Genomic DNA, 14,619 nt, shown 5'->3' with positions numbered 1-14,619 from the left:
AGCAAAAATGTGCAACACCCTCTGAAAATCTGAAAATAGTATAGTATATCAATATAGTATAAGGAATTTAATTTACTTAAAGTACTTTTATGGTACAGATCGAATTGCCTCAACACAATCGAGCATCAAAAAATGCCTTGTGATTTGCCAGCAAAACAGATTCTGGCTACATATTATGTTATAAAGTATAGATTAATACAGGTGAATGACACCACTGCAGACATTAGCCCATTTCCCTTCAATGCCAGTCATGGTGTTAAACATACAGCACAAACCAATGCATTTTTCTATTTCATTAATTACATTTAAAGAATCCCTCTAATATAACTTATTACCAGATAACCATGTGCATTAGACTGTAATGTGCTCGGAATAATGAAAATATACGTGATATTCTTTGTTTTTATATCAGTATTATATATTGGTTTGCCACTCATACCACTGATTATCAACTAATTAGAAATATGCGACGTCCTTCAGTGTAGCATCACTACAGTTGATCAGTAAACAGACAATTTAACACACTGAAACAGCAGGATAACACATCACCAAAGCACAGATGTGTCTTAACAATATAAGCTCCACAGCTGCAGCAGCCACAAACACACATATTATAAAAGTAAAGAGAACAGCACAGTTTTTTTGCGTAGTGCGCTCCCGCAGCACTGCGTTGCTAGGCAACACTATGGATTTTACTCACCTGAGTCTGAGTCTTGCGCACCGCGACGTCCTCGGAAAACTTCTTTGCTTGACCATTTCCAGTAAACGTTATAACCGTCCGCTCGTCCGCTATAGCCAGTCCGTGTCACTGCGGTGGGCAAAGTGCCTCAAAGTTTTCAAACATTTGTAAGCTTCTGTCGCAACCGTAACAGAAACGGATCCCTCTTTCACGGCAGCCATATTGAAATGAAACAGCAGGCTAACCACAGGTGTGACCAGTGACACTAATTAAGGTCCCGTTCCATTCAGGTCAGACAGAGTCACGGTGAATATGGCTGCCGTTAAAAAGGTCTATCGTCAGAAATATCAGAAATTTGTCACGCACCTCACTGAAAGTAAAGGTTCAATATAGCAAACGTAGAAATCACCGTGAGCAGATTAGCATTTTGCAGTTAGCGCTAGCCAGACCCAACAAGCGGGAGCCCCTATTCGTCAATTACAGGGGTGCGTTTGATTTGTGTCACCTAACGTGCTCACCAGGTGGTGCATTTAATGAGTGATTAATTAAGGTACATGTGAACTTTTTCTCCATAGAATAATAACAAACAACTTCAGGTAGATTAAATAACAGCTTCTATAGTATTATGTAAAATAGGCAAAATATGTGATATGTCACATATTAATGCATTAAAAATATAACTCCGTCACAAATAGTTATGATAGGTCACTTAAAACAACAATCTGTTGTTTGACAAAATAAAACTTGTTATGGTTTTTGAACCAAGCATAATAATATTAAGCTAATGCTAGGCTAAAGGAGCTAGCTAGATACAATTCTCCGCAAGTCTCAACTACTCAACTTTTATTTTTAGCTTGTCAGTGATTAAGTAAAAACATAACTAGTGTAGATGAAGTGCACAAACTAAAACCATGGTGGTTTCATCCAATAAACAAGCACAAAACAGTCACGTTAAAGATACTCACATGTAATATATGATATACAAGTTTTCATTAAAGACACACCCTATTTTCTGCATCAATTAAAATACACAGGAAAAACTAACTGGAGATCAGGCAAGAGACGAGTCTACAGTTGGCAACTCTTTGAGTAACCTGATGGGATGTAAAATTTTATATATTTCATACCAACAATATATAAACTGAATTTTGTACCCAGCGATGATAGATTAAAAGTAAAAAAAAAAAAAAAAAAAATCAACAAATTATAACAATTTATTTATTCATTGGAGCTAATTCTATAAACAGTGTTCAAAGATTAAATCAGAGGAAAAACTTCAATTTACAATTTGTCAGATTTACAGTTGAGATATATGAAATGTAATGAAACTCGAACATCACAAACCTTAGTCTTTGCATCAGTCAAAACCCACAGCTCAGAATCGCAAACTCACTTCCTGGTTTTACTGAACTTTAACTGAAACCTTCTACAGTTCAGGGCTGTTTTCATGGCTGCAAACAAAAGTATCCATTACATTGTTTGTCAGGTAAATTATACTCACGTGACTTCCAGACAGAGAAAGAAAAGATGTGGACAAAGGTCTAACTGTAGTGTAACTTGCAGCTTTAAATTCTAGTCATTTATATGTACATTTCAGGCATTGGCATACAGTCTTTGCAAGACAAACCAAAACCAGCTGCCATGCCATCCCCTCAATATCATGTCTGGCTGATAAAGTTTACAGTATGTCCACAGAATGAGTCAAAGAGAGATCGAAGAAAGAAAACTCAGTTGTCAGTCATGCTCAGTCAGGCATGTCACTGCTTGGCTTGCTGATGATGGCCAGGTGGAGCACCGACCTTGCCTTGGTCAGCCAGTTTTCCCGGTAAAAAGTGCTGAGGAAGGCCCTCCTGAACTTATCGCCTGACAGAGTGTACAAAGCCAGGTTGAAAAATGTGTTGAGTCCAGCCAAAGGCCTGGAGATGATGTATGCTGCGTGCACGATGCGCTCCACCATACACGGTATCTCTTGCGTCCCCCGAGTTTCTATCCGCACCACACGCAAGATGTGATATGGCAGGAAGCACACCACAAACACCACCAGGATCAGCACGGTGATGAGCCGTGCTCGCATACGACATGGACTGGATGTTTGCTGGCCCTTCGCCAGTTTTTTCACTATACCGATGTAACACATGAACACCACCACTAGAGGCAGTAGGAATCCGAGTGCAGTGAGCACCCAGCCATACACCCGCACGTCTTCAACTGGTATGGTGCTGGCAAAGTCCAAGCAGTAGGTCTTGTTGTTGTGCTCCACCAAGGATATCATCGTCAACATTGGGGTGATTTCAGCAGCGGCGATGAACCAGACGGCCGTGCACGCAATTATACCCCAGATCTTCTCCTGCACCTGTGCTGCCAGCAATGGCTTAATCACCACCACGTAACGGAAAACTGCCAGACACGTGAGGAAGAGGATGCTTCCATACAGGTTAAAATGAAACCCAAATCGCACAAAGCGGCACATGAAGTCGCCGAGTGTCCATGAATCCCCGTTGCTGTAGTAGTGGACCAGGAAGGGCATGCTGAGGACATAGAGGAGGTCAGTCAGCGCCAGGTTGACCAGGATGATGCTGCTGCTCTTCCACGGACGCAGCTTGGTCAGGTAAATGCCAATGGCGGTTAGGTTGCCCACCAGCCCTACGATGAAGATGATGCCGTAGGAGACTGGCAGGTAATAGCGCTTCATCAGTCGGTCAATATTGGTGCAGTTGTGACTTTCTCCGTAGTAGAGGATGCTAGCCATGGCTGAGCCCTGTCGAGTATGAAAAGCAAATTTACAAACCACGTTTAAAAACCAAAATCTGAGAAGTTGGATCTAAGGCCAGGGTTTGGGGCATAATTTCTGAGATTTTTAATGACCCAAAGAGTCACCAGAAACCTAACCAGAAAAATGGCTGTAAGGTATTCAGTACCAATAATCAGCCATAGTTGCGGGCGACAGCAAGAATTTAAAATATTTTAACTTTCAGTGACAAAGCTGTTACTGTTGCCAGTATTCTCTGTCTTGTAATTGACCTTCTGCCTGAATCCATGTGAATGCAGCATTACACATAACATGTAGACATTTAATTAATTGTTAAATGTAAAATTATTCCTTATTGCAGCTTTAATGTTCTCAAATTTGCTGAACAAATGCTGAATTTGTGCCTTTTTTGTAATGGAAGAATTGTCCATTCCTGTGAATTCTTTTAACTCCCAATTCAAGTGAACACATATACAGTATATATTGTTGGGTGAGGAAAAAATAGACTACGAGCAAACCATCATTCCCTTTTCCCTCAGCTGTCATATCAGTGTCATTGGCAATTACTGCTTGAGGAAGGATGAAGAGAGCAGGTAAAAAAAAAAAACAAAAACCCAGAGGCGAGCAGACGAGGAAAGAAACAAACAATCAAGGAAACTCAGTGGGAAAGAAGCAAACAAAATCTTGTTCTCTCCTTGTCAACGGTCTGGTTTCTGAGAGCCTCTAAGGAGATGACAGCGCCTATGGCATCCTAGCTTTATGGCAGCTTCCTGTAATGCTGTCAGTGCAATCTGCTCTCATTATGGATGTGAAGAGACGTGCGAGGTGTCATGTACATAGACCACGTACTCTCAGATTTCATAAGGCAGGAACTTGTACTCATTTAAACAATTATAAGTTTTGCGTAAAAATACAAACGTAACACAAAGTGTTAAAATGAACATAAAGACAGGCTGATTCATGAAGGTATCGTTTGAGAAAGAGGTTTTCTACTCACTTTTAGTTACAGTGTCCTGATCAGAGCTCACTCCAAGCATTCAGCGTCTCATCTTTGTTTTCTCATCCATTCCTCGTCCTCCTACTCTCTCCTCTTCCCCCGCCAGTCCTCCACACCCAGGGGGGAACTCCAGCATATTTTTGCTTGAAAGCCCACTGTTGTGTGCGCTTCACCTTGAGCCGTGTGCACTGACTTCCTGGTGACATGCTTCAGCTGATAAAGCTCAAGGGTTACTTTATTTACACAGATCTGGGTTCGGGTGAATTTGCAGAGAAGAGACGAGGCAGCACACTCGGAAAATTAAACTTGTCGGTGTACCTTTTGTTCAGAAAAACAAACTCAGGAGTTTCTATTGAGGTCTTTGTTCTAACTTCAAACAAGCATGTGATTACCTCAGTGTGACACTGCAGATCTAAATCTGGCGCAGATGCAGACCTTGGTTTCTGATTAAAGAAATAAGGAAGTAGAGAATAATGTTGGGAAATGAACACTTCAATAACACATTAAGTGTTATTTGTCAGACCTCATACCATCTAATTCACACTGTCAAACAATTCAGGTATCCAAACTCAGATTTATATTCCATGACCAGCTTTTAAATCAATACTACTCAAATCAAAATACTCTGAAAAACACTGATTAATGAGTAATTATGAACAGTAAAACTCGTGTGCATGTTGTTCAGGTTACCTGTGAATTCTGCCAACATGCTTTAGTGGCTCCCTGTGGCAGAAATTAATTGTATTTTTATCAACCCATTTGTGTTTCTGTTGTGCAAATGTAGAATTAAAATTAAGCTTGGATTAATCGATGACTAATAGACTGCTGCAGGAATGAGTCACATAACCTGGATATTAATTAGCATATTTGCATCTAAATGGGTCAGTCTTTTTTTTTTTTTTAAATGGGCTTTCCGTCATTTGCCTGTGGTTAACACAAGCTTAAGAGATTTTCATGTTTTGTTCAAAATACATCAGTGAATACTAAGCTTTTACATATTATGTGTCAAAGTCATGCAACCGTAGACCGTGGTTTAGTTAACGTCATCCTGTAGCACTCGATGAGGAGCTGCAAAACAAACACCACAGGTTTCCGCTCGCATTCCTGAAACATTCACTCTCTTTTAGCTCTATTTTGGTCTCCACCACCTCCTATGTGAAATAGCTGATAAATGTTCCACTGTGTTTGCTAACCAGTCGCTAACTCTGTCGGTCGTGTTTGGTGCTGGACAGGTAGTGTACGGCGAGTAGCTGGGCCAAGCAAGAAGGAAAAAATGAGAAGAATTTTGTCTTTCAAGAATAAAATCGAAAGTCAGACTTTCAGTATTGGTGATAGGCATTGAAATGTCGACACTGATATTGACTTTATTATAAAAATGCTAAATAAGTAAAAAAAAATCACTTACTTTTTTTTCCCCTTACGCCTGCCCCCTCCTCCGTACTGATCACACTGGTAAGACTGAACCTAAACAGCAGAGTTTCTGTCTGTAAATTCTGTATTTGAATCAGATTCATAGCAGACATTTTTGGTCTCACTCAACATTTTAAAATCCCACAACTTTCACTGTTCAAACACGATTTACTCAGCCCTTAAAACTGACATGCTCTTTCAGCTGAACTGGCACAGTTTTCTTTCAGGAATTCTGCTTCGGCTGACATTTCAACTTCTTTAAGCGCTTGAAGTTTAAATGATTGATCAGCTTTTTTCAACAGTTTCACTTCAATTGAGATTTCAGCTTCAGTACAGTGCTTCAGTTTGTCTCCTTAAATTGACAGCATTTCAAGTACAATTTTTTTTACTTGGATTTCTCTTTACAATATTCAGCCTTTTGTAGTTTTACACTTAAAATATCTCAATTTTCAAAATGTTAAACAGCATGTCTTTTTCTAAATGAGGTTTCAGCATAAACCAGCAGACTTTCACTCACACGAGGCAGAATTAATTCTACTTAAAATAACTGACTGTTGCTTTATGCAACCCTAATAATTCATTTCAATCATTAACAAGTTTAATAGCACATGTTCCATCTCCTTTACAGCTCCAGTGCACAGGTGCAAACTATAAATTCAAATTATTGATTCAAATATGGGGCAAGATCTTTCATCTCCTGTTTCATTATCCTGTTAATGCAAACACTGTTATTCACTGTGAATGTATTTCCTTCCATGTGAGGGCGAAATGCATAGATATACATCAACTTCTGCAGTCACGTTTGTTGTTTCCATACCTTGAACTTGCGGTGTGATAACCTTCGGTCATGTTGACACACACATGAATGCGTGGCACATGTTTGAAGATCATTATGCTGTGTTTAAATGTTGAGACATCACCTGCTATTAACCCAGTTCCACTTCCTTGTTTACCTGAAAGTACAAAGAAGCTACAAATATACACGTTTTCTCCCTTAGCTGCCCTCGTTTTTTTGATGTAATCTCTGTGATGTCACTTTTCTGTAGATCACACCAAATCAAAAACGCTAAAAGGAGCAGAAGTTTACAAATGTTTATTTTACAAAAGAGGAGCTAAAAATGATGTAAACAGAGCTTTAAAGATCAATCTAAATTGTGGCTTCTTCTTTTTTTTTAATACTGTAGGGATGGTGCAGTCTTTGAAGAGGCAGCAGAACCGAGTGTTTATAGTACAGATAAAAATCATCTGAGTTCAGAGAAAAATTAATGTCAAAGATCAACTCGACACACAGAAATGCGAGTGCAGAGGATGAGGCGCCTCAGAGGCAGCTCGCTGGGGGAGGAGGGGAGGAGGGGGGTGTCAGAGGGTGTAGTTGGGGGGGGGTTGAGAAAGAAAGAAAAATGATTCTTTCTACAGTTTGGGCATCCTGGCAGCATTGAGGCGCATGGACATACAGGAGGAGCCAGCGGCATAACGCATCTCCCTCAGCATGCCGCTCCACTGCTTCTTATCATCCTCGTATCTAACGAGACAGAGAGGAGAGTCAGATCTCTGAACAAACACAGGGGCAACCAACGAAAAAACATGCAAACCTTCCACCCAAAATGTGAGAAGACTTACAGCCACACGTCAGTGACCTCTGTGGGAGCCACCTCCTTGTTCTCCATCTGAACCATGGTGAAGCCGCCCACGGCGTACAGGGAGCCGCCATTGCTCAACAGGTTGACAGAGCTCCTCTCCTGGGGAAACTCCGTGAAGGGCTCCCACCTGAGGAGACGCAGCATTTGGAGAAGGTCAGATGTTAGCTGGAGTCCACATTTTAGATATCTTTTGTTCATCAGCACATCCAACAAATTTTAATTCTTTTCAAGGCCAAACAACTGAAATGTAGTACATGGAGACGCAAAGAATAAAATGTAAAATATATACAGGTGAATAAACCAGTGAATTGAGAAATACAAAGAAATGACTAAACTAACTACATAGTCACATAAGCTTGAACAAACCAAAGACAACATGACTTCAACCAATCAATCAATCTTCAACTTCTATCAGCCTAGAGCCATAATTCATTTGTTAGCTAGCTAGTACATCAGGTGACACGCCCACTTTTCAAACCAAGTTACCCCCAACGTTATGTCCCGTAATTACTGCTTTAAAAATCAAGTTTACACAATTTATTAATATGTTTATGTCATAATATTTTATTTACTTATAGTAAGTATGAAACATTTTGTTCCTCCACAGTGGATCTGAGATTAATGATGTTTAAAGGTCAAAAAAGTTAATAGCATTTCTATTGTTAATGTTTATTCTGCCTCTGTTGTTTGCTCATTTATGATCGTGTTTCCTCAGTCCCTTTTTTAATGAGTCCTGCTGTTATTGTTTTAGTGCTTTATTGATTACAAAGTCAGTGATTTGTGTGTGGATGGATGTGGGCATGTTGTTTAAGCATGAAAAGTGCTACACAATTAAAGTCTGATCAGCTGATCGAGCTGAGTGTCGCAGTTTTTTGTTTTTTTTTGTGGAAATTATAACACAACTAAAAGGTTGTAACAGAATCATACTTGTTTGTCGCAAAGTCATAGGCTTCACATGAAGCAGTGAGACCCTCCTCGTTGACTCCGCCGGCCACCACGATCTTTCCGTTGTGGACAACAGCTCCGAACATGGATCTGGGCGTCTTCATGGCCGCCAGCTCCCTCCACTCTGACTGCTTGTGGTTGTATGCGAACATCTTGTTGAGGGCTTTGCTGTGGAGACGAAGGGAGAATCACCATCAGGTTTAGTGCCAAGCAGGTAAACACATACGAGTGTTTTGCTGCGTGACAATAATTATAATAAGTATAAAGTATAAAGAAAGATAAGAAGTGAGAAAGACAACAGTGAGACTTCAAGCGTCAAAAGATGTTTGAGTAATTGTTACAGAGACCTTCTTTCCCCACATTAAAACAACAAATAGCAGATAAAGAAAAAAAGATGATCATAGAATTGGAACTAAGGATCATTTGGAGTAAGTTTCTTTGTAAATGTGTTTATCAAAGTGTTTATTTTTCCCCAAAGACATTGGGCTGAAGGGACACTCCAGTAAACGATGATGAACATGTCACCTCATGTCTGAATCATTTTTGCTAATTTTACTAATGGACTGACAGTGTGTTTCAGCATGAAGTCTTCATCAGATCATCAGTGAGTTCTTACAGGACACGTCGTCCAATCAACAATCAGCAGGAAAACACTTTTAAAAGCAATTCAAAGAAAACATTAAAGGGAAAAAACAGAGTAAATAAGAAAGTAAGCAAGAGAAATAAGAAAAAAGAGAAAGGAAACAAAGAGTTTTAAATTATTTTATTTAGTTAATTGCAAATTTTATTCCTGGTAGAGTTGTTTTAACTGTTTGAGGTAAAACCCTGAAATCTTTCTCCCAATTTCAGACATAATCTGCTTTTTTGTCCAGTTTCTGACAACATATATCGACTGGGACACGATTAAAGCAACATCATCTGATGCGGATGGAGTTGAAAATGAAATACATCATACTGTCTGTCTGTATTTAGCGAGCGTAGCATAATTGACACACACGTTGTCCCAACTGGAGACTAATTTATGAAAAGAAATAGAGCCCTTTGTTTGAGAAGGTGTAGGAGGGCTCGGTGATATAGCTGAAAAATATATCATGATAAAATGTTTAATTTCAGGGTTTTCTTCTATCTGTTTTTTCCGTATAAGTGTTTGTATCTTTTCCCTTTTTTTCCCTTTATCTCCTCGTGGTTTTTGGGTTCTTCGGCCTTGTGGATTTTCTCTTTGTCTTGCAGGTTTAATTAATTTCCTGCCGACTGTTAATTGTGTCTTTTAAAAACTCTGATGAAGGCTTTCAACACGTTCTTTTTTGAGACCGGGGACTGAGATTCAGAGCAGGAGGAGCACACCTGTTTCCTCTCGATTAGCAGAGCGCTCCTCCGACAGCTGAAAACACGACACTGATTGATTAGCTTATTATTAGATACGGTGTTAAATCGTGACGTTTGAGGACTCTTTTGTCCATGTATCACTGCCGCGCTGCAAACTCACTTAAGATTACGGCACACGTGACGCTCAGCGGTTTGCTCTTTGGCAAAGAGTATAAGCACACTTTCCTGTCACTTTATCGCTCAGAAAGAGATGTTCAGATGAGTATTTGTCATTACTGTAACATATTGGACAGCCCAGGACAGTAACAGTGTAATTGCTGTCTATGAAGTACCGTGCAGCCCTGCAGTCTGGCAGAATGATAGACCACAGGCAGCTGCAGCTCACAGTCTAAGGTCACACACACACACACACACGCTCATTTACTCACTTGTCATCTGTCTTTCCTCCAATGCAGTAGACCAGTCCTTTGTGGGAGACGACAGCGTGGCCGTGGATCTTCAGAGGAAGCTTTTTGGTCTCACTCCACCTCATCTTCCTGAAGAATTAATATTAAAGTAACTTTAAATTGTTATTTTTCTAAGCTGAGTTTGTTTGCTCAAATCTTCAAATATTCAATTGTTCCATGTGTGATTTCCCATGTGGTAGAAAAAAGCAGCTCTATAATTATTGAGCCAATTAAAAAGGTGAAATCACTTCAAAACATCATTAATTACACTTAAACACCCACTACTCCTTTTATTAATTTCTAAAGAAAGCAGTTTTGTTAATTTCCTGAGGCTAATTATCACCTGAAAACTGTACATAAGGTGAGAGGCAGGGTGAGGAGTAAAAAAAAGAGCGAGAGGGACAGGAAAGGAAGCAAATGATACCACTAACTCAACATCGTAGCACATCACGCTATCCAGCGACTCGTTGGTCTGGAGGTCCTTCCCAGCCACGGCGAACAGCAGGTTCTCACACTCGCCGATGTTGAACAGGCATCTTGGAGAGGGCATGGGCGGCAGGGCGACCCAGTCAGATGTGAGTGGATCCAACTGTGAAAGAAGAAAGTACATTAACACACAGAGTGGAGAAAACAGCCTCTTAGCACCCATTAACTCTGTGTTTTTACCTCCTCATGAAGAAGAGAATGAATCATTGTACTGTATGATATACACATATTGATTTTGCTGTAAAATAGAAGTATTTAAAGTCTGGATCACCTCCTTCCTTCCGTGTCTGTGTAGTTTAGTCCCGAGAGAACACGGGAAACATAATCCCTCCATTGATTGTTGAAGGATTTAGGAAAAATCTGCATCTTGTGGTTACAAAGACCAGCTAAAAAAAACACTGAATGATTTGAATATCTTTTAATTTTCCTCTGTTAGGCTATTTCTGGTGAGTTTCACTGAGGAATTGGAATCAACCTCATAAGAAAGTTTAAAGGAGCTATTTACTCCCACAGGACAAAAGTTTGCTAAATTCAATATTCTCACTAATATTCACAAACAGTGTTTTATGAAGAATAGTTGGACATGTTGGGATGTATGCATTTTTTTTCTGGCCAGCACTTAGATGAGAGGATTGATTCCACTCCAATGTCTCTAAAAATAAATATGAAAGCTAGTGAGCAGGCAATTAGCTTAGATTAGCATAAAGGCTTGAGACAGGAGGAAACAGCTAGCGTGGCTTGCGTCTGTCCAAAAATGTCTTTACACTTAGCTAAGTTAGCTGTGTCCTCGCTCTAGAAAGTGAATAAGAATATCTAGCAATAATTTCTTTTAAGGGGAACAATCATGCTTTTCCTTATTTTCTGTCATATAATGTTCAGATGTTGAGATCAAAAGTTTCAAATACTTCCTGACCAACAAACCAGCTTAAAGTCCAGGGGCAGGAGGAAACAGCTAGCTGTCACAAGTTAAAGAAAAATGAGGTTGGGAGGAATTAGGGTTTGAATGTTGAGAAGTAACCTGACGTACCATGCTGTGTCTGTGTTGCTAAACAACAACAAGTTGTGAAAATGCAAATGAACACACTGTTTTGTGGGTCTGGGGTTCCCTTCAAGACACAACCTGCTAAAGGTTGACTGAATCGATGGCTGGATGTCATGATATTATTGATTAGAAATGATTGGTTCAAGCCTATGTCATGCCATTTATGTGTTACAGGAAGAAAAGATGTTTGGATACACAGAAATGGAATATTTGCATTGTTCCACTTCATCTCAGCTTTAACATCAGAAAATGACAGCAGCTGCAGCTGATCTATCTTCTCATCTCACACTCTGTCAAGCAATTTCTGCAAATAAATCATTTCTAAGCAACATTTGGTATCAAACAAAAGAAAAACCTGGTTACCAAGTAGACGTAGCACTGCAGAGGTACGTCTTTGTTGTCCTCATCTACAAACAGTCCTCCGATGATGTAGAGCTGGTTCTTCTGTGACACCAGACTGACGTGGTTACGTGGCACCTGTTCCGCCATGGCTGCCAGGAAGCACTCATTTTCGTTGACATCATACGCCACCGCCGCCGTATCATTGACCATCAGGATGAAGTCACGCACGTACATGCCATGCCTGCGGTTGTCATTCAGGAAACCGGGGAAGAGGCTGTTCTCCTCCTCTCCTTCCTTGTCAGCCCCCTCCTCCCCCTCCTTCTTCTTGGGTTTCTCTGGAAGTTTCCCCTTGAAGGCGTCCCTGATCACCTGGATCGTCTTCTGGAGCTCTGGGTCGGCCTTGATGATGTCATCGGTCTCCACTCTGTCTTTGAAGTACTTCTCTGGCAGCAGGCGGAAGCGGATGCAGTTGAAAGCATCCTTCAGGACCTTGATGCGCTCCCTGTCATGGCGGACCCAGGCCATGACTGCCTCGAACACCAGCTCCTCCTTCTCCACATTCAACGAGTCTCCACCGATGACGGCAAACAGTTCGTGGGCTGCGAGCTTTAGGAACTCCTCGTCTTTGTAGAGGAGCTCAAAGCGGTCGGCAATGTAGTTGCGAGCAGCCACGGCGAGCCTGGGGCAGTTGAGTACCAGGCCCATCCTGAAAACGGCCAAGCAGTTGCCCAGGGACAGCTTCTTCTGCAGGTAGTTGACACAGACCGTAAAGACAGAAGGGATCTGGAATCTGTTCGCCACAGCAATAATATCCTGCACATTATTATCGTTGAGGTCGATCTCGGCTGAGTAGAGGTACTGGACAATCATGTCCAGGATGGAGGGGTTGACATCTTCCAGGACCACCTCCTTGGTGTTCTCCACCTCCTTCCCGTCCTCTGTGAAGAAAATCTCCCTGAAGTAAGGGCTGCAGGCTGCCATGATCAGCCGATGGCAGGGGAAGCTGCGGTCGCCCACCTTCAGGGTGCAGTCCACAAACTTGTTCTCATTCAGCAGCTCTTTCAGCCCGTCCTGGAGCAGGGTGCTTTGAAACAGGCGCAGCTCCTCCTTGATGGCGTTGGGGTCCATGGCGTCTCAGGAGGGGAAACAACGGGTGAACAAGGGGGTCTGTGGAGAAAGGAAGCAGACGGAGGGCCACAGGTCCTTTTGGCAGTCGGTCCTGGCTGGAAAAGGCAGGGCAGCGAAAAGGTTTCTAGTGTGAAGACCCTGCAATTTAATCCCACCCCACTCTAAATATAGCTCCATCTACCCCCAGCCTGCTGCAGGTCCAGAGGAATCTGACTGGGCCAAATCGCAGCGCAGCACAGGCCTCGGCTCGAGCAGCTGCTGTCACAGACTGAAAGAAGCAACTGGCTGCTCGGGCTGAGGATGTGCCACCATGATTCAGCTCCCAAAGTGTCATGTGGCCGACTAACGGCGGAGACAATGCTGTCAAAGCCCTCGAATAGCTCGCCCCAAGCTGTACCTATGACTGGGAGGATATTTAGAGCAGTCGCTGTCACATTCAAAAATATACTCTCTTGACTTTAGACCAAACAGCTTTGCATTTATTTCAGAGATTATAGCCAAATCAACTACTGATTTAGCTCTTTGCTTACAAATTTATACTTTGTAATTCAAACACTGACTGAGCAACGAAGACAATTATAATCTATAATTATAGACAAAATAATTATAGTTGCTTTTACTAGTTTAACTCTCTTTTCTTGGTTGGTAGCGGTCTTTAATTATCATGAGAGTACACCCAATTTCACAAATTACACAGCAGGCTTCTCACTGTTACACTCATACCTGTCCCTCATAAACAATAACAGGTCAGAAATAATATTAACTCTTAGCCAAGTGGACATGAAAAAGCAACTTAACTGCTGCACATGTAAATGTATGAATAAAATAATAGTTAGCATGCTATAAATAATGAAATAATGAATGGATTTCATAGTAAACTTAATTCTGCAAATGCATAACCATTCCTACTAAAATATATTTAATATACCACAGTACACTGCACATCTCAATTAGAAACACACATTAGCAGAGTAACTTAAGTAATTAAAGTAACCCAACAATGTAAAGTGTACAGTAATGATTATAGTACCATTGATACTAGGGATGCAACAAATTATTTTTTTCATGAAAAATCTAAATTTCTAAAAAGGATGTAATCAATTACTTGCGTTGTTCAACAGGCAGCAGCCCCAAAGAGACAAAGAAAAACAGAAAATACTCACATTTGAGAAGCTGGAACCAGCAGATATTGGGTCTTTTTTCTTAAAAAAACATTTCCTGTTGATGGTTTCAGCCCTAGATTCCATTAGAGTATCTAACTATAGAGAAAGTCCACAAATGCTCTAGTTTTTAAGTCAATTTACCTCATTATTATCAGCATGTCTGTGTTTTTTTTACACAGTTTAATGTAATTACTTTTGCTAAATGAGGTGTCAAAGTCTTATTTATTTTATCATCTAGTATCGTATCACATTTTAACTTATTGTAG

The 14,619-nt window shown here is 40.7% G+C and overlaps 2 protein-coding genes across 2 annotated transcripts; both read right to left on the bottom strand.

The window, feature by feature from the left end:
- Positions 1-1,627: 1,627 nt before the first annotated feature.
- Positions 1,628-5,002, bottom strand: LOC146304744 (2-oxoglutarate receptor 1-like). The gene is made up of 2 exons (XM_084713363.1): positions 4,426-5,002; positions 1,628-3,437 (listed from the first exon to the last, which is right to left on the bottom strand). The coding sequence occupies exon 2, from the start codon at positions 3,426-3,428 to the stop codon at positions 2,424-2,426; it is 1,005 nt and encodes a 334-aa protein (XP_084569489.1). The 5' UTR covers positions 3,429-3,437; positions 4,426-5,002; the 3' UTR covers positions 1,628-2,423.
- A 1,911-nt stretch (positions 5,003-6,913) lies between these two features.
- Positions 6,914-13,308, bottom strand: LOC146304743 (kelch-like protein 41b). Its single transcript, XM_084713361.1, has 6 exons — positions 12,084-13,308; positions 10,624-10,781; positions 10,175-10,282; positions 8,403-8,588; positions 7,456-7,602; positions 6,914-7,357 (listed from the first exon to the last, which is right to left on the bottom strand). Exons 1-6 carry the CDS (start codon positions 13,188-13,190, stop codon positions 7,246-7,248), a joined length of 1,818 nt encoding a protein of 605 aa, XP_084569487.1. The 5' UTR covers positions 13,191-13,308; the 3' UTR covers positions 6,914-7,245.
- Positions 13,309-14,619: the final 1,311 nt, after the last annotated feature.

Source organism: Lutjanus erythropterus, chromosome 24 (assembly GCF_056507025.1).
Source record: "Lutjanus erythropterus isolate fLutEry1 chromosome 24, fLutEry1.hap2, whole genome shotgun sequence".
NCBI lineage: Eukaryota > Metazoa > Chordata > Actinopteri > Lutjaniformes > Lutjanidae > Lutjanus > Lutjanus erythropterus.
This window is presented reverse-complemented; position numbering and strand designations above follow the sequence as displayed.